The sequence below is a fragment of the Pseudorca crassidens genome, chromosome 5 (genome assembly GCF_039906515.1).
Source record: "Pseudorca crassidens isolate mPseCra1 chromosome 5, mPseCra1.hap1, whole genome shotgun sequence".
Classification (NCBI taxonomy): domain Eukaryota; kingdom Metazoa; phylum Chordata; class Mammalia; order Artiodactyla; family Delphinidae; genus Pseudorca; species Pseudorca crassidens.
In genome coordinates this window covers 94,429,864-94,453,323 of record NC_090300.1, presented here as the reverse complement: position 1 = coordinate 94,453,323, position 23,460 = coordinate 94,429,864, and the positions used below count along the sequence as shown (strand labels likewise).

At 39.8% G+C, this 23,460-nt stretch overlaps 1 protein-coding gene across 15 annotated transcripts in view; it reads left to right on the top strand.

The window, feature by feature from the left end:
* Positions 1-23,460, top strand: part of HHLA2 (HHLA2 member of B7 family) — a 161,218-nt gene that overhangs the window by 130,799 nt on the left and 6,959 nt on the right. For 14 of the 15 annotated variants that reach the window (XM_067738963.1, XM_067738950.1, XM_067738954.1 and 11 more), the window contains 4 exons: positions 12,113-12,202; positions 13,780-14,130; positions 15,133-15,399; positions 22,938-23,255. In XM_067738963.1, the coding sequence (XP_067595064.1) occupies positions 12,139-12,202; positions 13,780-14,130; positions 15,133-15,399; positions 22,938-23,255 (1,000 nt within the window). In that variant the 5' untranslated portion in view covers positions 12,113-12,138. The remainder of the gene's footprint in view (positions 1-12,112; positions 12,203-13,779; positions 14,131-15,132; positions 15,400-22,937; positions 23,256-23,460) is intronic. The other variant, XM_067738965.1, reaches the window with a different exon arrangement.

Here is a 23,460-nt window from a genome sequence, read left to right as displayed (position 1 = left end):
TTCTCATTGCAGTGGCTTCTCTTGTTGTGGAGCACAGCCTCTAGGCACGCAGGCTTCAGTAGTTGCAGCACGCAGGCTCAGTAGTTGTGGCGCATGGGCTTAGTTGCTCCACGGCATGTGGGATCTTCCCGGACCAGAGCTCGAGCCCATGTCCCCTGCATTGGCAGGTGGATTCTTAACCACTGCACCACCAGGGAAGCCCTGAACACATTTTAACAACTGTAACAACCTTGCATTTTTATGCCCTCCTCCATGTTTACTGTTTTAGCATAATATTTTATATATTTTGTGTATCCCTTAACTATTCATTGTGGATATAATTTTACTACTTTTGTCTTTTAGTCTTCCTCCTAGCTTTATATGTGGTTGATTTACTACCTTTACTGTTTACTTGCCTTTTTGAGGTTTTTCCTTTTGTAATCTTCATACATGACCTTTTCTTTGTGCTTGGTGAAGTCCCTTTAACATTTCTTATAAAGTTGGTTTTGTGCAGCTGAGCAATTTTGCTTTTGCTTGTCTGTAAAACTTTTACTCTCTGCTTCAGATCTGAATGATAGCCTTCCCTGGTTGAGTATTCTTAGTTGTAGATTTTTCCCTTTCATCACTTTAAATATATCATGCCACTGCCTTCTGGCCTGCAGAGTTTCTGCTGAAAAGTCAACTGATAGCCTTATGGGAGCTCCTTTGTACATCACTTGTTGCTTTTCACTCACTGCTTTTAATATTCTTTATCTTTAAATTTTACCACATTTTTTTTTTTTTTTTTTTTTGTGGTACGTGGGCCTCTCACCGCTGTGGCCTCTCCCGTTGTGGAGCACAGGCTCCAGACGTGCAGGCTCAGTGGCCATGGCTCACAGGTCTAGCCACTCCACGGCATGTGGGATCTTCCTAGACTGGGGCACGAACCCGTGTCCCCTGCATCGGCAGGCGGACTCTCAACCATTGCGCCACCAGCGAAGCCCTAAATTTTACCACTTTAATTGCAGTGTGTCTAGGTGTGTTCTTCTTTGCGTTGATCCTGTTTGGGACTCTCTGTGCTTCCTGGACCTGGATGTCTGTTTGCTTTCCCAGGTTAGGGAAGTTTTCAGCTATTATGTCTACAGATATGTTCTCTGTCCCTTTCTCTCTCTCTTCACTTTTTGGTACCCCTATAATGTGAATATTAGTGCATGTGATATCCTGGATGTCTCTTAAACTGTCCTCATTTCTTTTTATTCTGTTTTTTCTATTCAGCTTCAGTGATTTCCACTACCGTTTTCCAGTTCACTGACCTGTTTCTCTGTATCATCTAATCTATTGATTCCTTCTAGTGTACTTTTCATTTCCATTATTGTATTCTTCGTCTCTATTTGGTTCCTCTTTATATCTTCTAACTCTTTGTCAAAAACTTCTGACTTTTCACTCTCTTCATCCATTCTTCTCCCAAGTTCTTTGAGCATCTTTATAATCATTCCCTTGAATTCTTTATTGGGTGGATTGCTTACCTCCACTTCACTTAGTTTTCTTCTGGGGTTTTATTTTGTTCCTTTGTTCAGAACATACTCATTTGCTGCCTTAATTTGCCATTTTTATTTCTATGTATTTGGTAGGTTATATTTCCTGACTTTGGAGATATGGCCTTTTATGGGAGGCATCCTGTGTGTCCCATCAGTGCTGTCCCCTCTGGTCACCAGAGCTGTATGCTCTAGTGGTTCTCCCTTGTGGGCTGCATGTGCCCTTCTATTGTGGTGAGCTGACTACTATGGGTGGTCTGGTAGGTGTGGCTGGCCCCTGGTCCTGCGGGTTGCCAGGCCTTGTGTTGTGTAGGGGCTGCCAGCCACTGGTGGGTGGGCCCACATCATGTGGTGGCTGGCTGCAGAGCCCCAGGGGGCCCTGGGGCTAGTTGTAGCCCATTGGTGAGCAGAGCTGGGTTCTGGGTGGGTGGTTGCTCAGCCAGGGGTCCCAGATATAATGTCAGCCTACTGGTGGGCAGGACCAGTTTTATGACACTGCTGGATATGGGCTCTAAGTTGTCCCAAAGCTGGTATTGGCCTACTGCTGAGTGCAGCTGGATCCTGGGGAGGCTGACTGAGGGGTCCAAGGTGTCTTGTAGCTGGCGTTGGCCAGCTGGTCGGCATGGCTAGGGTTCAGGGGTGTCCAGAGCAGGTGTCTTCCTGCTGGTGGGTGGGGCCTGGGGCCAGGGTGTCCTGGGAATAGAGCCTGTCAACTGGTGGGTAGAGTCATTTCCTGGGGTTTCTGGCTACATGGCCCAAAGTGTCCCAGAGCTGGTATTGGCCTGCTGGTAGGTGGGGCAGGAGCCCCAGGGGTTCCAGAGATGATGCCATCCTGCTGGTTTGTGGGCTGAATCCTGATACAGAAGGCTGTGGGACTGCAGTGGTCTTGGGGCTGGTGTCCGCCTACTGGTGGGTTGGTCCATGACCTAGGGGATCCAGGGCTAATGCTGGCTCAGTGCTGGGCCAAATTGTGTCCTGCAGTCTCTGGCTGCCAGGCTAGGGATCCTGGAGATGATGCTCATTCTCTGGTGGGCTGTGCAGGGTTTAATTCTGGATCATTGGTGGACCAAGCCAAGTCCCAGGTTCTCTGGCTACAGGGCCTGGGTGTCCTAGAGCTGTTATTGATCATCTGGTGGGCAGGGTGGGAGCCCAGGGGTCCCAGGGCTAATACTGGTCCACGAAGAGTACAGCTGTGTCCTGGGGCCCCTGGTTACAGGGACCTGAAGGTCTCAGAGTTGGTGTTTGGCCTGCTGGCGGGTGGGGCGGGGTCCCAATGGCTAGCTTTGGAGCCCCAGGACTCCCAGGCCTACTGCTGGTGTATATTGGGTGGGGTTGTGTCCTGGGTCCTCTGCTGGACAGGGCTGGGTCCTGGGGCTGTTGAGGCCTCAGGAGGTCTTGAGGTAGCAGGCTTGCTGGTGGGCAGGGCTGAGTTGTCCCCACACTGGTGCTGACAGGCTGGTGGGTGAGGGCAGGTCCCGTCACTAATAAACTAGAGGGAGGATTCCAGAATGGCACTTGCCAGCACCAGTGTCCTCACCATAGAACGACCTCCCCAGAATGGCTGCCACCAGTGTCTGTGTCCCCAGGGTGTGTTCCAATTGCCTCCTGCCTCTCTGGGAAGCTCCTAAAGACCAGCAGGTGAATCTGACCTAGGCTCCTTTCAAATTACTGCTTCTGCCCTGGGTCCCAGAGTATGTGAGATTTTGTGTGAGCCCTTTAACAGTGGAGTCTCTATTTCCCACAGCCATCTGGCTCCCAAATGTAAGCCCTACTGGCCTTCAAAGTCAAGCATTTTGGGGGTTCATCTTCCCAGTGCAGGAAACTTGGCTGGTGAGGTTGATGTGGGGCTCAGACGCTTCACTCCTTGGAGAGAAGCTCTGCAATTGTAATTATGCTCCTGTTTGTGGATCACCCACCCAAGGGTGTGGGTCATGACCATACCACATCCCTGTCCCTCCTACCCCCCTCTTTGTGGTTTCTTCCTTATATCTTTAGTTGCAGAAGATCTTTTCTGGTAGTCTTCAGGTCTTTATCATCAACAGTTGCTCCGTAAATGTAATTTTGATGGGCCTATGGGAGGAGATGAGCCTAGGGTCTTCCTACACTGCATTTGGCCACTTGCCAAACATTTTAGCTATTGCTCTGAGAAAGATGGAAACTATTAGAGTGATAATTTTGACATATGGCAAATGTTTTCCCTATTTATTTGTATTTTAATATGTTTTTCTTGCTTTTCCAGTTTTTTAAAGTTTTTTTTTTTGTTTTGTTTTTGGCTGCTCCACTCAGCTTGCAGGATCCTAGTTCCCCAACCAGGGATCAAACCTGTGCCTTGGCAGTGAAAGCACGGAGTCCCAACCACTAGACTGCCAGGGAATTCCCTGCTTTTCCCATTTTTATGTAGACATATCTGATATAGAAAAGTATAGCCATGTTAAAAAGGCCCTTTTCCAAGGCTGTATATTCATTTATTTTATTTTAGTATTTAAAATATAAAAATGAAACTATAAATTATTAATTTACCAGGTTTCATTTTGATAGGATATTATGAAGGAATCTAACTTTATTTTTTAGAATAGTTTTAATCATTCTTGCAACTCATATCCTACAACAGATTGAGTACAACTTTGTAATAGTAGAGCTCCCAAATGATTTCTTCAAAATTTTCTTTTAGAGGTTTTAAAAATTATCTATAATCCCATCACTAGAGAAAATCAGTTCTATTTACTTACTTGAATTTATACCATGGGTGTATGCATTTTGCCATCTATATTTTCTCACTTTTTTTAGTTTTCAAAGTACTGTTTGTAAACCATGATTTTAATGGCTGCTTCATAATTTGCACAATTATTGGACTTAAGAATATGTTTTCAGGTTTTGTTTTTTTAATGTGTGATTATAAATAACACCATAGTTAACATCATTGGCATTTAATTTTTTTTTTACATCTTTAATGGAGTATAATTGCTTTACAGTGGTGTGTTAGTTTCTGCTTCATAACAAAGTGAATCAGTTATACATATACATATGTTCCCATATCTCTTCCCTCTTGTGTCTCCCTCCCTCCCACCCTCCCTATCCCACCCCTCCAGGCAGTGACAAAGCACCGAGCTGATCTCCCTGTGCTATGCGGCTGCTTCCCACTAGCTATCTACCTTACGTTTGGTAGTCTATACATGTCCACGCCTCTCTCTCGCTTTGTCACAGCTTACCCTTCCCCCTCCCCATATCCTCAAGTCCATTCTCTAGTAGGTCTGTGTCTTTATTCCTGTCTTACCCCTAGGTTCTTCATGACATTTTTTTTTCTTCAATTCCATATATATGTGTTAGCATACGGTATTTGCCTTTCTCTTTCTGACTTACTTCACTCTGTATAACAGACTCTGGGTCTATCCACCTAATTACAAATAGCTCAATTTTGTTTCTTTTTATGGCTGAGTAATATTCCATTGTATATTGTGCCACATCTTCTTTGTCCATTCATCCGATAATGGGCACTTAGATTGTTTCCATCTCCGGGCCACTGTAAATAGAGCTGCAATGAACATTTTGGTACATGACTGTTTTTGAATTATGGTTGTCTCAGGATATATGCCCAGTAGTGGGATTGCTGGGTCGTATGGTAGTTCTATTTGTAGTTTTTTAAGGAACCTCCATACTGTTCTCCACAGTGGCTGTATCAATTTACATTCCCACCAACAGTGCAACAGGGTTCCCTTTTCTCCACACCCTCTCCAGCATTTACTGTTTCTAGATTTTTTGATGATGGCCATTCTGACCGGTGTGAGATGATATATCATTGTAGTTTTGATTTGCATTTCTCTAATGATTAATGAAATTGAGCATTCTTTCATGTGTTTGTTGGCCATCTGTATATCTTCTTTGGAGAAATGTCTATTTAGGTCTTCTGCCCATTTTTGGATTGGGTTGTTTGTTTTTTTCTTATTGAGTTGCATGAGCTGCTTGTAAATTTTGGAAATTAATCCTTTGTCAGTTGCTTCATTTGCAAATATTTTCTCCCATTCTGAGGGTTGTCTTTTGGTCTTGTTTATGGTTTCCTTGGCTGGGCAAAAGCTTTGAAGTTTCATTAGGTCCCATTTGTTTGTTTTTGATTGTATTTCCATTTCGTTAGCAGGTGGGTCAAAAAGGATCTTGCTGTGATTTATGTCATAGAGTGTCCTGCCTATGTTTTCCTCTAAGAGTTTGATAGTTTCTGGCCTTACATTTAGGTCTTTAATCCACTTTGAGCTTATTTTTGTGTATGGTGTTAGGGAGTGACCTAATATAATTTTACATGTACCTGTCCAGTTTTCCCAGCACCGCTTATTGAAGAGGCTGTCCTTTCTCCACTGTACATTCCTGCCTCCTTTATCAAAGATAAAGTGCCCATATGTGTGTGGGTTTATCTCTGGACTTTCTATCCTGTTCCATTGATCTATCTTTCTGTTTTTGTGCCTGTACCATACTGTCTTGATTACTGTACCTTTGTAGTATAGTCTGAAGTCAGGGAGCCTGATTCCTCCAGCTCCGTTTTTCGTGCTCAAGATTGCTTTGGCTATTCGGGGTCTTTTGTGTTTACATACAAATTGTGGAATTTTTTGTTCTCTTTCTGTGAAAAATACCCATGGTAGTTTGATGGGGATTGCATTGAATCTGTAGATTGCTTTGGTTAGTAGTTATTTTCACAATGTTGATTCTTCCAATCCAAGAACATGGTATATCTCTCCATCTATTTCTGTCATCATTAATTCCTTTCATCAGTGTCTTATAATTTTCTGCATACAGGTCTTATGTCTCCTTAGGTAGGTTTATTCCTAGATATTTTATTCTTTTTGTTGCAATGGTATATGGGAGTGCTTTCTTGATTTCACTTTCACATTTTTCATTATTAGTGTATAGGAATGCCAGAGATTTCTGTGCATTAATTTTGTATCATGCTACTTTACCAAATTCATTGATTAGCTCTAGTAGTTTTCTGGTAGCATCTTTGGGATTCTCTATGTATAGTATCATGTCATCTGAAAACAGTGACAGCTTTACTTCTTCTTTTCTGATTTAGATTCCTTTTATTTCCTTTCTTCTCTGATTGCTGTGGCTAAAACTTCCAAAACTGTGTTGAATAAGAGTGGTGATAGTGGGCAACTTTTTCTTGTTCCCGATCTTAGTGGGAAGGCTTTCAGTTTTTCACCACTGAGGACACTGTTGCCTGTGGGTTGGTCATATATGGCCTTTATTATGTTGAGGAAAGTTTCCTTTATACCTACTTTCTGCAGGGTTTTTATCATAAATGGGTGTTGAATTTTTTCGAAAGCTTTCTCTGCATCTATTGAGATGATCATACGGTTTTTCTCCTTCAATTTGTTAATATGGTTTATCACATTGTTTTGTGTATATTGAAGAATCTTTGCATTCCTGGAATAAACCCCACTTGATCATGGTGTATGATCCTTTTAATGTGCTGTTGGATTCTGTTTGCCATTATTTTGTTGAGGATTTTTGCATCCATGTTCCTCAGTGATATTGGCTTGTAGTTCTCTTTCTTTGTGACATCCTTGTCTGGTTTTGGTGTCAAGGTGATGGTGGCCTCGTAGAATGAGTTTGGGAGTGTTCCTCCCTCTGCTATATTTTGGAAGAGTTTGAGAAGGATAGGTGTTAGCTCTTCTCTAAATGTTTGATAGACTTCTCCTGTAAAGCCATCTGGTCCTGGGCTTTCGTTTGTTGGAAGATTTTTAATCACAGTTTCAATTTCAGTGCTTGTGATTAGTCTATTCATATTTTCTATTTCTTCCTGATTCAGTCCTGGCAGGTTGTGCATTTCTAAGAATTTGTCCATTTCTTCCAGGTTGTCCATTTTATTGGCATATAGATGCTTGTAGTAATCTCTCATGATCTTTTGTATTTCTGCAGTGTCAGTTGTTACTTCTCCTTTTTCATTTCTAATTCTATTGATTTGAGTCTTCTCCCTATTTTGCTTGATGAGTTTGGCTAATGGTCTATCAATTTTGTTTATCTTCTCACAGAACCAGCTTTTAGTTTTATTGATCTTTGCTATCGTTTCCTTCATTTCTTTTTCATTTACTTCTGATATGATATTTATGATTTCTTTCCTTCTGCTAACTTTCGTTTTTTTTTGTTCTTCTTTCTCTAATTGCTTTAGGTGCAAGGTTAGGTTGTTTATTCGAGATGTTTCCTTATTTCCTCTTTGATTTCTTCAGTGATCACTTTGTTATTAAGTAGTGTATTGTTTAGCCTCCATGTGTTTGTATTTTTTACAGATCTTTTCCTGTAATTGATATCTAGTCTTATGGCACTGTGTTTGGAAAAGATACTTGAAACAATTTCAGTTTTCTTAAATTTACCAAGGCTTGACTTGTGACCCAAGATATGGTCCATCCTGGAGAATGTTCCATGAGCACTTGAGAAAAATGCATATTCTGTTGTTTTTGGATGGAATGTCCTATAAATATCAATTAAGTCCATCTTGTTTAACGTATCATTTAAAACTTGTGTTTCCTTATTTATTTTCATTTTGGATGATCTGTCCATTAGTGAAAGTGGGGTGTTAAAGTCCCCTACTATGAATGTGTTACTGTCGATTTCCCCTTTAACGGCTGTTAGTATTTGCCTTATGTATTGAGGTGCTCCTATGTTGGGTGCATAAATATTTACAATTGTTATATCTTCTTCTCGGATCGATCCCTTGATCATTATGTAGTGTCCTTCTTTATCTCTTCTAATAGTCTTTATTTTAAAGTCTATTTTGTCTGATATGAGAATTGCTACTCCAGCTTTCTTTTGGTTTCCATTTGCATGAAATATCTTTTTCCATCCCCTTACTTTCAGTCTGTATGTGTCTCTAGGTCTGAAGTGGGTCTCTTGTAGACAGCAAATATATGGGTCTTGTTTTTGTATCCATTCAGCCAATCTGTGTCTTTTGGTGGGAGCATTTAGTCCATTTACATTTAAGGTAATTATCGATATGTATGTTCCTATTCCCATTTTCTTAATTGTTTGGGGTTTGTTATTGTAGGTCTTTTCCTTCTTTTCTGTTTCTTGCCTACAGAAGTTCCTTTAGCATTTGTTGTAAAGCTGGTTTGGTGGTTGCTGAACTCTCTCAGCTTTTGCTGTCTGTAAAGATTTTAATTTCTCCATTAAATCTGAATGAGATCCTTGCTGGGTAATCTTGGTTGCAGGTTTTTCTCCTTCATCACTTTAAATATGTCCTGCCAGTCCCTTCTGGCTTGCAGAGTTTCTGCTGAAAGATCAGATGTTAACCTTATGGGAATTCCCTTGTGTGTTATTTGTTGTTTTTCCCTTGCTGCTTTTAATATGCTTTCTTTGTGTTTAATTTTTGACAGTTTGATTAATATGTGTCTTAGCGTGTTTCTCCTTGGATTTATCCTGTATGGGACTCTCTGTGCTTCCTGGACTTGATTGAGTATTTCCTTTCCCATATTAGGGAAGTTTTCAACTATAATCTCTTCAAATATTTTCTCAGTCCCTTTCTTTTTCTCTTCTTCTTCTGGAACCCCTATAATTTGTATGTTGTTGTGTTTAATGTTGACCCAGAGGTCTCTGAGACTGTCCTCAGTTCTTTTCATTCTTTTTTCTTTATTCTGCTCTGCAGTAGTTATTTCCAGTATTTTATCTTCCAGGTCACTTCTCGGTTCTTCTGCCTCCATTTTTCTGCTATTGATCCCATCTAGAGTATTTTTAATTTCATTTATTGTGTTGTTCATCGTTGTTTGTTTCATCTTTAGTTCTTCTAGGTCCTTGTTAAATGTTTCTTGCATTTTGTCTATTCTTTTTCCAAGATTTTGGATCATCTTTACTATCATTATTCTGAATTCTTTTTCAGGTAGACTGCCTGTTTCCTCTTCATTTGTTAGGTCTGCTGGGTTTTTATCTTGCTCCTTCATCTGTAGTGTGTTTTTCTGTCTTCTAATTTTGCTTATCTTACTGTGTTTGGGGTCTCCTTTTTGCAGGCTGCAGGTTCGTAGTTCCCATTGTTTTTGGTGTCTGTCCCCAGTGGCTAAAGTTGGTTCAGTGGGTTGTGTAGGTTTCCTGTTGGAGGCAACTAGTGCCTGTGTTCTGGTGGATGAGAATGGATCTTGTCTTTCTGGTGGGCGGGTCCACATCTGGTGGTGTGTTTTGGGGTGTCTGTGGACTTACTATGATTTTAGGCAGCCTCTCTTTTAATGGGTGGGGTTGTGTTCCTGTCTTGCTAGTTGTTTGGCATAGGGTGTCCAGCACTGTAGCTTGCTGGTCGTTGAGTGAAGCTGGGTGCTGGTGTTGAGATGGAGATCTCTGGGAGATTTTCACCGTTTGATATTATGTGGAGCTGGGAGGTCTCTTGTGGACCAGTGTCCTGAAGTTGGCTCTTCCACCTCAGAGGCACAGCACTGACTCCTGGCTGCAGCACCAAGAGCCTTTCATCCACATGGCTCAGAATAAAAGGGAGAAATAGTAGAAAGAAAGAATTAGTAGAAGAAGGAAGGAAGGTAGGAAGGAAGGAAGGAAGGAAGAAAGAAAGAAAGAAAGAAAGAAAGAAAGAAAGAAAGAAAGAAAGAAAGAAAGAAAGAAAAGAGGGAGGGAGGGTGGGAGGGAGGGAGGGAGGAAGGAAGGAGGGAAGGACAGAAAAAAGAAAGAAGGAAAAAAGATAAAGTAAAATAAAGTACAATAAAATATAATAAAGTTATTAAAATAAAATAATAATTATTAAGAAAAAACATTTTTAAAAATAAAAGAAAAAAAAAAGGACAGATAGAACCCTAGGGCAAATGGTGGAAGCAATGCTATACAGACAAAGTCTCACACAGAAGCATACACATACACACTCACAAAGAGGAAAAAGGGAAAAAATCATAAATCTTGCTCTCAAAGTCCACCTCCTCAATTTGGGATGATTCGTTGTCTATTCATGTATTCCACAGATGCAGGGTACATCAAGTTGATTGTGGAGCTTTAATGCGCTGCTTCTGAGGCTGCTGGGAGAGATTTCCCTTTCTCTTCTTTGTTCTCACAGCTCCCGGGGGCTCAGCTTTGGATTGGGCCCCGCCTCTGCGTGTAGGTCGCTGTAGGGCGTCTGTTCTTCGCTCAGACAGGACGGGGTTAAAGGAGCAGCTGATTCGGGGGCTCTGGCTCACTCAGGCCCGGGGAGGGAGGGGCACGGAGTGTGGGGCGAGCCTGCAGTGGCAGAGGCCGGCGTGACGTTGCACCAGCCTGAGGCGCGCCGTGCGTTCTCCCGGGGAAGTTGTCCCTGGGTCCCGGGACCCTGGCAGTGGTGGGCTGCACAGGTTCCCCGGAAGGGGGGTGTGGATAGTGACCTGTGCTCGCACGCAGTCTTCTTGGTGGCGGCAGCAGCAGCCTTAGCATCTCATTCCCGTCTCTGGGGTCCGCGCTTTTAGCTCCGGCTCGCTCCCGTCTCTGGAGCTCCTTTAAGCAGTGCTCTTAATCCCCTCTCCTCGCGCACCAGGAAACAAAGAGGGAAGAAAAAGTCTCTTGCCTCTTCGGCAGGTCCAGACTTTTCCCCGGACTCCTTCCCGGCTAGCCGTGGCGCACTAAGCCCCTGCAGGCTGTGTTCAAGCCGCCAACCCCAGTCCTCTCCCTGTGCTCCGACCGAAGCCCAAGCCTCAACTCCAGGCCCCGCCCGCCCCGGCGGGTGAGAAGACAAGCCTCTCGGGCTGGTGAGTGCTGGTCGGCCCTGATCCTCTGTGCGGGAATCTCCCCGCTTTGCCCTCCGCACCCCTGTTGCTGTGCTCTCCTCCGCGGCGCCAAAGCTTCCCCCTCCGCCACCTGCAGTCTCCACCCACGAAGGGGCTTCCTAGTGTGTGGAAGCCTTTCCTCCTTCACAGCTCTATCCCACTGGTGCAGGTCCTGTCCCTATCCTTTTGTCTCTGTTTATTCTTTTTTTCTTTTTCCCTACCCAGGTACGTGGGGGTTTTCTTGCCTTTTGGGAGGTCTGAAGTCTTCTGCCAGCGTTCAGTAGGTGTTCTGTAGGAGTTGTTTCACGTGTAGATGTATTTCTGGTGTATCTGTGGGGAGGAAGGTGATCTCCGCATCTTACTCTTCCGCCATCTTCCCGGAAGCCTCGGCATTTAATATTTAATTGAATTTATTTTTAGTATATTTCCTAGAAAAGCAATACATGTCCACTGTAGAAAGCTTTAAAAATAACCGACAAAAACTATTATCCAGAGAACCACTATTTAACGTATACCAAATCTTTATTCATTCAACAGCCATTTTTCAATACCTATTATGTAACAGGTACTGCTTTAGATGTGAAACCTGTTCTTCAGAGTTAACATCCTTCTGTAAATTTAGTGATATGTCATGTCAGCCTCCTATGTGCAGAAATGTGTGTGCTTTTAAAAAGGGACTATACTTCTTAAAAGTAGCATTGTAATCTGATTTTTCTCCTGTAACATTAAGAGCTTCTTTTGATGCCATTGACCCATATTTTACAGTATTATCTTTAATGGTTGCAGAAGAATTATTTGTGTGAATGTACCATAGTTAATTTAATGAATCTCCTATAGGCAGACACTTTAATTCTTTCTTTTCCAATTCCTGTTTGTACTTAAAATCTGTAACTTGTATATTTTGCTTCTCTTTGATAGTATAACTAATACGACCTCCACATGACATGAAGGCACAGGCAGCTCTGTCTTTCTTCTTCATTCTTATATCATCTCTATGTGGATCTCAAGGTAAGCATCTTTATAATACACCCAAGTGTCAGTTGTTTGTATCATTAGATAGGAACATGAGCCACAAGGCAAGGGAGCTGTTTCCTCTGTAGCCATAGCTTATCAACTTTTCTAACTTTTCTTCTATCTACTCTAAGGTTCTTTCTAATCTGTTATCTGCTACCAAATATAAAATCACTAGAAAGGCAAGTTTGATTGATTGGTTGATTTGGTTTTTTTTTTTTTTAAGTGTAAGCTTGGTACTTACTTGACACTTGACAAAAGGCGTTATCAGCTTTGCTAGGCCCTGTGGCAGGCATTTTAAATTATCCAATGAAATATTAGAGGTGTTTAGTAGATCAATTAGGGAGGTCGACAAAAACACTCCTTTTCTTTCCCACCTTTCCATGTCTTTCTTCTCAGCTTGATGCCACATTCCTCTAGCACTTGGTACAGAGATAGACTAAATCTCTCTAAGGCAAAGTGGGACATAGAGTGGAAAGAGCCTCAGAGGAGGGGGCAGAGGAAAAAGACTTTGTGACAAGGCCATATGAACACCCGATTATCCCATCTAGGGTAGCTTTGAGCAAGGTCAAAGGAGTTTAGTCCATTGTCCGTAAGATAAGGTCCTTTCCAGTGCAAATATCACAGAATTCATAGATAGGGCATATGATCTACTAAAATGTTTTGTGAATTGGTTAAAAAATCTGGATACTGCCTTCAGTGATTATGAAATGGGTAAGTAGATTTTCTTTGCAAAAACCTGATTGTGATGAGTCCATTTGCTTTTTAAAATCACCTTCTGAAGTTGACAGTAAATATATATATATATACACACACACACACACACACACACACACACACACACACACACACACATACAAACATATATATTAGGAGGATTGGACCTCTACATTTATATCCAGAATAATATTCCTTAACTATATTTTGACGGACTCATAGTATATCCTGAGAGTTGTCTTAAAGCCAAAATAAATGAATCACTTCATTTCCCCTTTTGGACTCCTCCTCTTATGTGCACCCTTTCTTGAAACTAATGTCTACATATTCCCAACAGACCCCTTAATGCAGCATTGTCTTCTACATGCTCCAAATATTTCCTAACCCAGCCAAGTTAAGTTTATTCTATTCTTTTAGGGCCTGCTAGCTCCAGCTAGCTGGATAAACTAATTTGTTATTGTTATAGTAGGTGTTAAAAATGAATGTGTTCAGGAAATAAAAATCAACAGGAATCTTTAATTTATATAACATACATAATTTCCAGCAACTGTAGCAGGCCAGGATCAGAGGAGAGATGAGACTATTGATCAAGCATGGAACAAAATTTCTATGCTTTATGCTGTTGTCAATTCTCATGGTTACATTGAATACAACAGATACTCGATTGAAATTTCAGACACTCAAACATAGAGCTTCATGGCTTGTTTCTAGTAATTAGACTAGCAAGTGTTCTTGATAGATGATGTGGTCTGTTAATGATCAGGCTGCTGACCTAGGATAGTTCTTCTAGGTAGTCCTGGTATAACGCTTGATAAGCACCCATCACTAATTCTCTTCATAACTGCTCTTGTTTTTAGATACGTTCTTTTTAGCTTCCATAAGTCATCTTCCTATGAGTGAGCAAATAGTCATTGGAAGACTTGATGAAGATGTAATTCTCCCTTGCTCATTTGAGAGTGGGCCCGATGTTGTAGTTCACTGGAAGAATCAAGATAACTATGTTTACTCATACTACAGAAACAGTGACCAGTTGGAAAAGCAAGATCCCAGATATGTAAATAGGACATCCCTTTTCCTTGATGAAATTCACAATGGGAATGCCTCCCTATCTTTCAAAAGATTAAAGCTTCAGGATGAAGGAACTTACATATGCTACGTGGGAACATCACTTGGAAAAATCATAAACAAAGTGGTACTAAAAGTGGGAGGTAAGTGTACATATACCATTTTACAAAACATGACAATGATACCATTCCATGTTTTCTGTAATGCCTTCTTCTTAATTTAATATGCTATGGGCTTCCTTCCAAGATAATACGTACAAACTACGTCATTATTTTTAATTCATAGTGTCTCATAGTTTAGACATGCTATAATTGATGCACCCGTTCCTCCATTAGTAAGTATTTAGGTATTTCTAGTGTTTTACGTTACAAAAAATGTTGTGATGAACATCCTTATATTTAATACTGGGAAATGGTCTGAAACAAAAGTATCAGAAGTAAAATTTTAATATGGCACTTATACCAGCAGCATAAGAGTATACATTTTCCCCTTAAGTCTTATCAACACCTAATATTACCCATCTTAAGACATTCTGCCAATATGATAGCTTAAAAATATTGAATTGATTTAAATTACATTTTTCTGTTTTCTAAATGAAGTTAATTGTAATACTATATGCTTTCCTCCTGTTTGTATTAACTTCATTTATCTAATCATTTATTTATTGGGAGGGGCATTTTCTAATGGGTTGTTTTATCTAGCTCATGTTCTTTCTCCCTCTGTTCCATTTATCTGCTTCAGACCTTGACTCAGAAATCTAAGAATTATGGGTAAACAAAGAATCAAAAAGGCTCTGAGTCAGTACTTGAAGAGTACAAACTGCTGCGTGAGCTCTAGTTTATCAGCTTTGACACCCACATTTTGACTGCTCAGTGAGGCCATTAGATTTTTTTCTAGAATTCTTTCTAGAGAATTGAGCTTTCTAGTTGCTATGTATCCATACATGCTCTTTTTTCCTTGTAGATCACCAGACTATATCTTAAGGTTCTACAGAGTTTTTGCTGTTTTTCCTTTCAGAAACTGCCAAGTTTTGCTTGCAAAGCTTAGCTTTTCATTTCATGGGTATTAAAATAATGTGTTCTGCGCAGATGGGCTAAAAAGAAGCTAATGACAGTTCCTCACGTGCCCTTCTTTCTCCCACATAGCTTTTGTCACACCTGTGATGAAGTATGAAAAGAACACCACAAACAGCTTCTTAATATGCAATGTGTTAAGTGTTTATCCTTATCCAGTTATCACATGGGAAGTGGATAATACACCAATCTCTGAAAACAATAAGGAAGAAATCGGATCTTTGGGTCCTTTTTATATTAACAGTAGAGTAAATATTACAGGATCAAATTCATCTTATCAATGTGCTATTGAAAACACATTGCTGAAGCAAACATGGACAGGGAGATGGACAATGAAAGGTAGGCTCCACAAGGCTTTCTGTGTACCTGTGCTGTCAGAGATTGGGAGGGAATGGGGTTTGATTTACAGGTTAAGAGAAGAACACAAAGGAAGGAAATGCATTTGCAGCAGTTAGAAGACCAGGACTGGAGTCCCAGATCTAATATTACTGGCTCTGTTACCTCACACAGTCATTTTTACTTCTGAGCGCTGGTTCCTGGTTGGTAAAATGGAAGTAATTCTTACCTTGCAAGGTGTTTATGAGTTGAAGGAAAACAATTGTGAAATGGAAAGCAGAAAATACATCCATGAACATTACTGTATTTCTCTATGGTTCTTCTACATAGAATTTTCTACCTGCATTGGACTTTAGAAGATCAGAGGAGAAGGAAAGGATACTTGTTTCCGAGCAGGTCACAACCTCTGATTCTTGCCAGTTTTTCAACCAACAGAAATTAGTATTGCTTCTGTTTAGTCTCTTTCTGTTTAGTCTTCTTAAGTAGTATTAGCCCATTAATCTTCATCAGCACCTGTACTCCTTCCTCTCATTTATTTGAACAAACCCAAACTCTCACCAGTCTCTATATCTATAAGCTACTGTTTAAGAAGAGTTTAAGGAGAAGAAAAATTAATTTGGCACCATTTATCTAATTCTGAGGAAAATTATCAATATTCTTTTATACTTCACTAGAAGCAAAGCAAATTTTTTCTGTAAATCTCTATTATATGGTGAAAGTGGAGGTTAGCTTTCCTTTTTGGCCTTTTCTTCCCCTGAGTTTCTTTTTTTTAATATTTAAATTTATTGAAGTATAGTTGACTTACAATATTATATTAGTTTGGGGTATAAAACATAGTGATATTTTTATAGATTACACACCATACAAAGTTATTATAAAATATTGACTATATTCCTTGTGCTGGACATTACATCTTTGTGACTTATTTACTTTGTAACTGAAAATTTGTATCTCTTAATCATCTTTAACTATTTCGCTTCTCTTCCCATCCCTCTCCCTTCTGGTAACCACTAGTTTGTTCTCTGTATCTGTGAGTCTGTTTCTGTTTTATTATGTTTGTTTTTTAGATTCCACATATAAGTGAAAACATACAGCATTCGTCTTTATTTCTCTACTTATTTTACTAATTATAATACCCTCCAGGTCCATCCATGTTGTCACAATAGCAAGATTTTATTCTTTATTTATGGCTTGGTAATATTCTACTTTGTGTGTCTGTGTAACTCAAATCTTCTTTATCCATTCAGCTGTCAATGGGCACTTGGTTGCCTACATATCTTGGCTATTGTAAATAATTGTTTTATGAGCTATGAACATTGGGGTGCATATATCTTTTTGAATTAGTGTGTTTGTTTTCTTCAGATAAATACACAGGAGTCAAATTCCTGGATCATATGGTAGTTCTATTTTTAATTTTTGAGGAACCTCCATCATGTTTTCCATAGTGACTGCACCAATTTAAATTCCCACCAACAGTGCACAAGGATTCCCTTTTCTCCACATCCTCACCGACACTTGTTATTTGTTGTCTTTTTGATAACAGTGATTCTGACAGGTGTGAGGTGATATCTCACTGCAGTTGCATTGATTTGCATTTCCCTGATGATTAGTGATGTTGAACATCTTTTCATGTGCCTGTTGGTCATCTGTATGTCTTATTTGGGAAAATGTCTACTCAGGCCTCTGCCCATTTTTAAAAATCAGATCGTTTTTTTGTTTGTTTGTTTCATATTGAGTTGTATGAGTTCTTTATATGTTTTGGATATTAAACCCTTACCAGGTATTATATCATTTACAAATATCTTCTACCTTTCAGTAGGTCACCTTTCAGTTTTACTGATGGGTTCCTTCCCTGTGTAAAAGTTTTAAAATTTGATTAGGTCTCATTTGTTTATTTTTGCTTTTGTTGCCCTTGCCTGAGGAGATAGATCAAAAAAGTATTGTTAAGACTTATATCAAAGAGCATACTGCCTATATTTTCTTCCAGGAATTTTATGATTTCAGTTCTTACATTTAAGTCTTTAACTTGTTGTGAGTTTATTTTTGTATATGGTATGAGAAAATATTCTAGTTTTATTCTTTTACATATAGCTGTCTAGTTTTCACACCACCACTTATTAAGGAGACTGTCTTTTTTCCACTGTATATTTTTGCCTCCTTTTTCGTAGATTAATTGACCATAAGTGCATGGGTTTATTTCTGGGTGCTCTATTCGGTTCCAGTGATCTATGTGTCTGAGCTTTGTGCCAGTACCATACTATTTTGATTACTATAGCTTTGTAGTGTAGTTTGAAGTCAGGGAGCATGATAACTCTAGCTTTCTTCTTTCTCAAGATTTTTTTGGCTATTTGGCCAAAAAAATCACTAATCATCAATAATTTGTGTTTCCACACAAACTTTAGAATTATTTGTTCTAGTTCTGTGAAAAATGTCATGGGTATTTTGATAGAGGTTGCATTGGATCTGTAGATTGCTTTGGGTAGTATGGACATTTTAACAATGTTAACTTTTTCCAATCCATGAACACAGAATAGCTTTCCATTTATTTGTATTGTTTTCAATTTCTTTCATCAGTGTCTTACAGTTTTCAAAGTATAGGTTTTTCATGTCCTTGGTTAGATTTATTCCTACATATTTCATTCTTTTTTATTTAATTATAAATAAGACTTTTCTTAATTTCTCTTTCTGATATTTTTTTATTAATGTACAGAAACACAACTGATTTTTTGTACATTGACTCTATCCTGCAAATTTATTGAATTTGTTTATTCTAATAGCTTTTTGGTGGAGATTTTGTGGTTTTTTATGTATGGCATCATGTCATCTGCAAATAGCAACAATTTGAATTCTTTTCTTCTAATTTGGGTTGCCTTTTTTTTTTTTTCTTGTCTGATTGCTGTAGCTAGGATTTCCAATACTATGTTAAATAGAAGTGGCAAGAGTGGCATCCTTGTCTTTTTCCTGATCTTAGAGGAAAAGCTTTCAGCTTTTCACCCTTGAGTATGACGTTACCTGTGGGTTTGTTATATATGGCCTTTTTATGTGAATGTATGTTCTCTCCAAACCAACTTTGTTGAGAGTTTTTATCATAAGTGGTTGTTGAATTTTGTCAAATGCTTTTTCTGCGTCTTTTGAGATGATCATGTGATTTTTATCCTTTGCTTTATTAATGTGGTGTATCAGATTGATTGATTGATGGATATTAAACCATCCTTGCATCCCTGGGAAAAATTATACTTGATCATAACATATGATCCTTTTAATGTGTTGTTGAATTAATTTGGCTTACAATATTTTGTTGAGGATTTTTGAATCTATGTTTTTTGGGGATATTGGCCAGTAATTTTCATTTCTTGTAGTGTCTTTGATTGGTTTGGTATCAGGGTAATGTGGCATTGTAGAATGTGCTTGGAAGTGTTCTCTCCTCTTCAATTTTTTGGAATAGTTTGAGAAGGATAGATATTAACTCTTCTTTAAATATTTGGTAGAATTCTCCTGTGAAGCCATTTCATCCTGGACTTTTGTTTGTTGGAATTTTTTTAGTACTGATTCAGTTTCATTACTAGAAATCAGTCTGTTCAGCTTTTCTATTTCCTCCTAAATTAGTCCTGGAAGAGTATAAGTTTCTAGGAGCTTATCCATTTCTTCCAGGTTGTCCTATTTGTTGATGTATAACTGTTTATAGTATTCTCTGATGATTGTATTTCTGTGATATTGGTTGTAACTTCTCCTCTTTCTAATTTTATTTATTTAGCACACCTCTTTTTCTTGATGAGTCTGGCTAAAGGTTTTTCCAATTTTGTTTATCGTTTCAAAGAAACAGCTCTTAGTTTCATTGATCTTTTCTATTGTTTTTTGGTCTCTACTTCATTTATTTTCACTCTGACCTTTGGTATTTCATTTCTATACTAGCTTTGGTCTTTATTCATTTTTCTTTTTCTATATCCTTTAGAAAAGATACGTCATTTGAGATTTTTCTTGTTTCTTGAGGTGGGCCAGTATCGTGATATACTTCCCTCTTAGAATTGCTTGTGATGCATCCCATAGATTTTGGAACATTGTGTTTCTATTTTCATTTGTCTCAAGGTGTTTTTTGATTTCCTCTTTTATTTCTTCATTGACACTTTGTTTTTTAGTAGCATATTGTTTAGTCTCCATGTTTGTGCTATTTCCAGTTTTCCTGTAATTGATTTCTAACTTTATACTATTGTAGTGAGAAAAGATGCTTGATATGATTTCAGTCTTCTTAAATTTATTGAGACTTGTTTTATAACCTAGCATTGTGACCTATCCTGGAGAATGTTCCATGTGAAGTTGAAAAGAATGTATATTCTGATGTTTTTTTGTATGGAATGGTTTCTAGTTATCTATTAAGTCCATTTAGTCTAATGTGTCATTTAAGATCATTTGCTTATCTGGGAAACTATTTCTTCTTCAATTCTGAACGATAACCTTCCTTGGTAGAGTAACCTAGGTTGTAGGGTTTTTCCCCTTTCGGAATTTTAAATATATCATACCACTCCCTTCTAGCCTGCAAAGTTTCTGCTGAAAAATTAGCTGATGGTCTTATAAGAGTTCCCTTTTATGTGACTCTTTGTTTTTCTCTTGCTGCCTTGAAAATTTTTTTGTCTTTAACTTTTGCCATTTCGATTATGATATGTTGGTGTAGATCTCTTTGGGTTCATCTTGTTTGGGACTCTTTGAGATTCCTGGACCTGAATATCTTTTTCTTTCTTCAGATTAGGGGAATTTTTAGCCATTATTTCATCAAATATGTTTTCTACCCCTTCTCTTCTCCTTCTGGAACACCTATAATATGAATGTTAGTATGCTTGATGTTGTCCCAGAGGTCCCCTTAAACTATCCTCATTTTAAAAATGTATTTTTTCTTTTTTGTTGTTCTGATTGGGTGGTTTCCACTATTCTATCTTCCAGGTCACTTATACATTCTTCTGTATTACCTAATCTGCTCTTGATTCCAATTTTCATTTCAGTTATTGTATTCTTCAGCTCTTTTTTATATTTTCTAATTCTTTGTTGAAGTTCTCACTGTGTTCCTCTGTTCTTTTATTGAGTTTGGTGAGCATTTTTTGTTGTTTTTTTTTTTTTGCCGTACTCAGGCCTCTCACTGTTGCTGCCTCTCCCTTTGCGGAGCACAGGCTCCGGATGCACAGGCCCAGCGGCCATGGCTCACGAGCCCAGCCGCTCCGTGGCACGTGGGATCTTCCCGGACCGGGGCACGAACCCGTATCCCCTGCATCGGCAGGTGGACTCTCAACCACTGCGCCACCAGAGAAGCCCCTGGTGAGCATTTTAATGACCATTGCTTTGAACTCTTTATCAGGTAAACTACTTATCTCCATTTCATTAGGGTAGTTCTTTCATTTGGGACATATTTCTCTGTCTTTTCAATTTGTTCAACTCTCTGTTTGTGTTTATAAAATTAGGCAAGACAATTACCTATCTCAATCTTGAAGGTATGTCCTTTTGTGAGAGTCTCCCTATGCAGTCTCCATGTGCCCAGTGGCTTTGGTGGGAGAGCTGGATATGAAGCAAGCATGGAGAGGGGCCTTTTCTGGGGCACACCAGGGCTATCACTGGCACGGGCTGGAGCTGGGGGGTGGGGTGGGCTAGAGTTGGAGCCTGGTATGGACTGGGGCTTCTCCTGAGGTGTGTTGGGGGCTGCTGCCTTGGTGAGGGGTGGGGACTAGAGCTGAGCCAATCACAGGCCAGGGCTTCTTCTGGGGCATGCTGGGGGTGCAGCCTTGGTAGGTGCAGGCTGGAGCCAGGGGGGCTAGAGCTGGAGTCTGGCACAGGCCAGGGCTTTTCCTGGGGCATATGAGGACTACTGCCTTGACAGGGGTGGAGCTGGAGCAGTGCAGGGTCTCCCTCATGGGTGTGGGTCCTGACTAGATCACTTCTCTTCCCCTCCTATTCACCTTGGTGTATTTTTTTCTTTATATCCTTAGTTATAGATGAGCCATTCTGCTGGTCTTCAGGTCATTCTCAGAGAGAGTTGTTCTATATGTAGTTGTAGTTTTAGTGTGTCTGTGGGAGGAGGTGAGCTTAGGGTCCTCCTACTCTGCCATCTTGGCCCTGCCTCTACCCCTGAGTTTCAAATTCTCAAAATATTCACCAAGAAGACACTAAAAATATGAACTATTCACTACCTTTATATGATGTCAATAGTGTGAGCAGCCAGTGTTCTCTGTTCATCAGCCAGGCAGCAATGGAAACATGGGAAAGGGTTGAAAATATTAAATTGCACATATTTTCTAAGGAAAATCATAATTTCTCATGTTTATTCAGAAATGAGTATCCTGGAGTTCCAACAGTTCCTTAGGCTCAGCGTTATTTTGTCTTCTTGAGGATCTATTATGTACCAAGCTTTGCCACTCTCAGACTGTGAACTTAAGAACCGGATGTGTACTAGATGCTGTGGACTCTTACTTCTGGATCCACAGCATCTAGTACAAACATGTAAAAATAAAACTAAACCAGGAATGCAGCATACAAAGAGAGTGAGTAATTCTGTTCACCATGGTTGGGTGTGGGTCAGGTTTTTACAGAACATATGCTTAAGGAAGTTGCATAAGGGCAGAATTTTAAAAGAGCAGTAGGAAATTCCAGGAGAACATAGGCATTCCAGGCAAAAAACATACTAGACACAAAAGCACAGAGGAGTAAATATTGCTTGAATTTGTGGAAATATAAATGTTTGAGGGTTAAACTGAAGTATCAAAAGATAAGCCTAGAGTAGAAGGCAAAAACCAGATCAAATGGCTTCATCTTGCTGAAGAGCTTGAGCCAGCCCTGGAGGTAGTATGGAGCCAAAGAAGGATATGAAATATTGGAGCGACTGGAAGTGGCATTTTAGATGGCTTGCTTTGGCATCACTCTCGCACAGGTGGACTGCAAAGTAGGTATGTCTAGAACCAGGGAGAACAATTCATGGTAGTCCATAGAGGCCAGCTGACAGAACTAGAGAATAGGAAGGACAAGATGGAGTTAGCTCTGGAGGGACAAGCTAAGAATACCCAGCAGAGTCCCTGTTCTAAGAACTCGGTCCAGTGAGGAATTACCTGCACAGTTAGAAATATACTTCGTACGTGCAAGAAAAGAGACTCTGTCTTGAAAGAGAGATTAAGAAGTGGTTGAGACCATGAAATTAGCAGAGACTGCCACGGTGTAGATAGTGACAAGGACGTAACTCCAGCACTCAGGGTCAGCAGAGGAAGATCACTGAGTTTAAAAGGCTGATAACCATAGCAACATTCTTGAGTGATCACCGCCAGGCTGTAGGAGTTAAAAACCAGGTGTGTCACCTCCCTAGCTGGCCCAGGCTTAGGTCTCCTGAAGCCTAAGCTTAACCTTGGTGGGAGACTTTGAAATAGTAGTAGTAAAGCTTTTAATAAACTCCACAGTACAAATATTTCATTGCTTTCCAAAAGGTATTTTCAAAGATATTTCTAGGTGTAACTTAGAAAATTCATTTGAAAATTTTGTTTTCATTAATCTTTACTTTTCTATTGTGTTTTTAGATGGCCTTCGTAAAAATGAAAGGGAAAACGTTTCACTCTCGTGTAAACCTGAAAACAGTTTTTTCCTACCAAATGAAGATTTCAGGGTCACTTGGTCCAGGGTGGACAGTGGGAATTCTTTGGTCCTGGCTCACTTTCTGAACTCCTCACAAGAAACAATTATCAATGAACCCCTACTTTCACGGAACAAAATTCTGATAAGCCTGCATGACTTCTCTTTGACTTTGAAGGATCTTCGTCTTTCAGACAGTGGAGAATACCTGTGCAACATTTCTTCAAGCAAATATACTTTACTCACCATCCAAACACTGTATGTAGGTAAGTTACAAGTAGGGTTGCATAATGGGTTTCGGGTACAGCAGTAGAGATTGTGAACATCAAACAGGAAAATTAGGTTGCCATTTCAAGAATACCTTTGAATAGAATTTCTGAAAATACTGTTTACAGGGATACTTCCAGTCAAGACAATCTCCTTCCTTCAACCACAGGCAAGTCTTGCATTGAAAAAAAAGAAATTACTCCC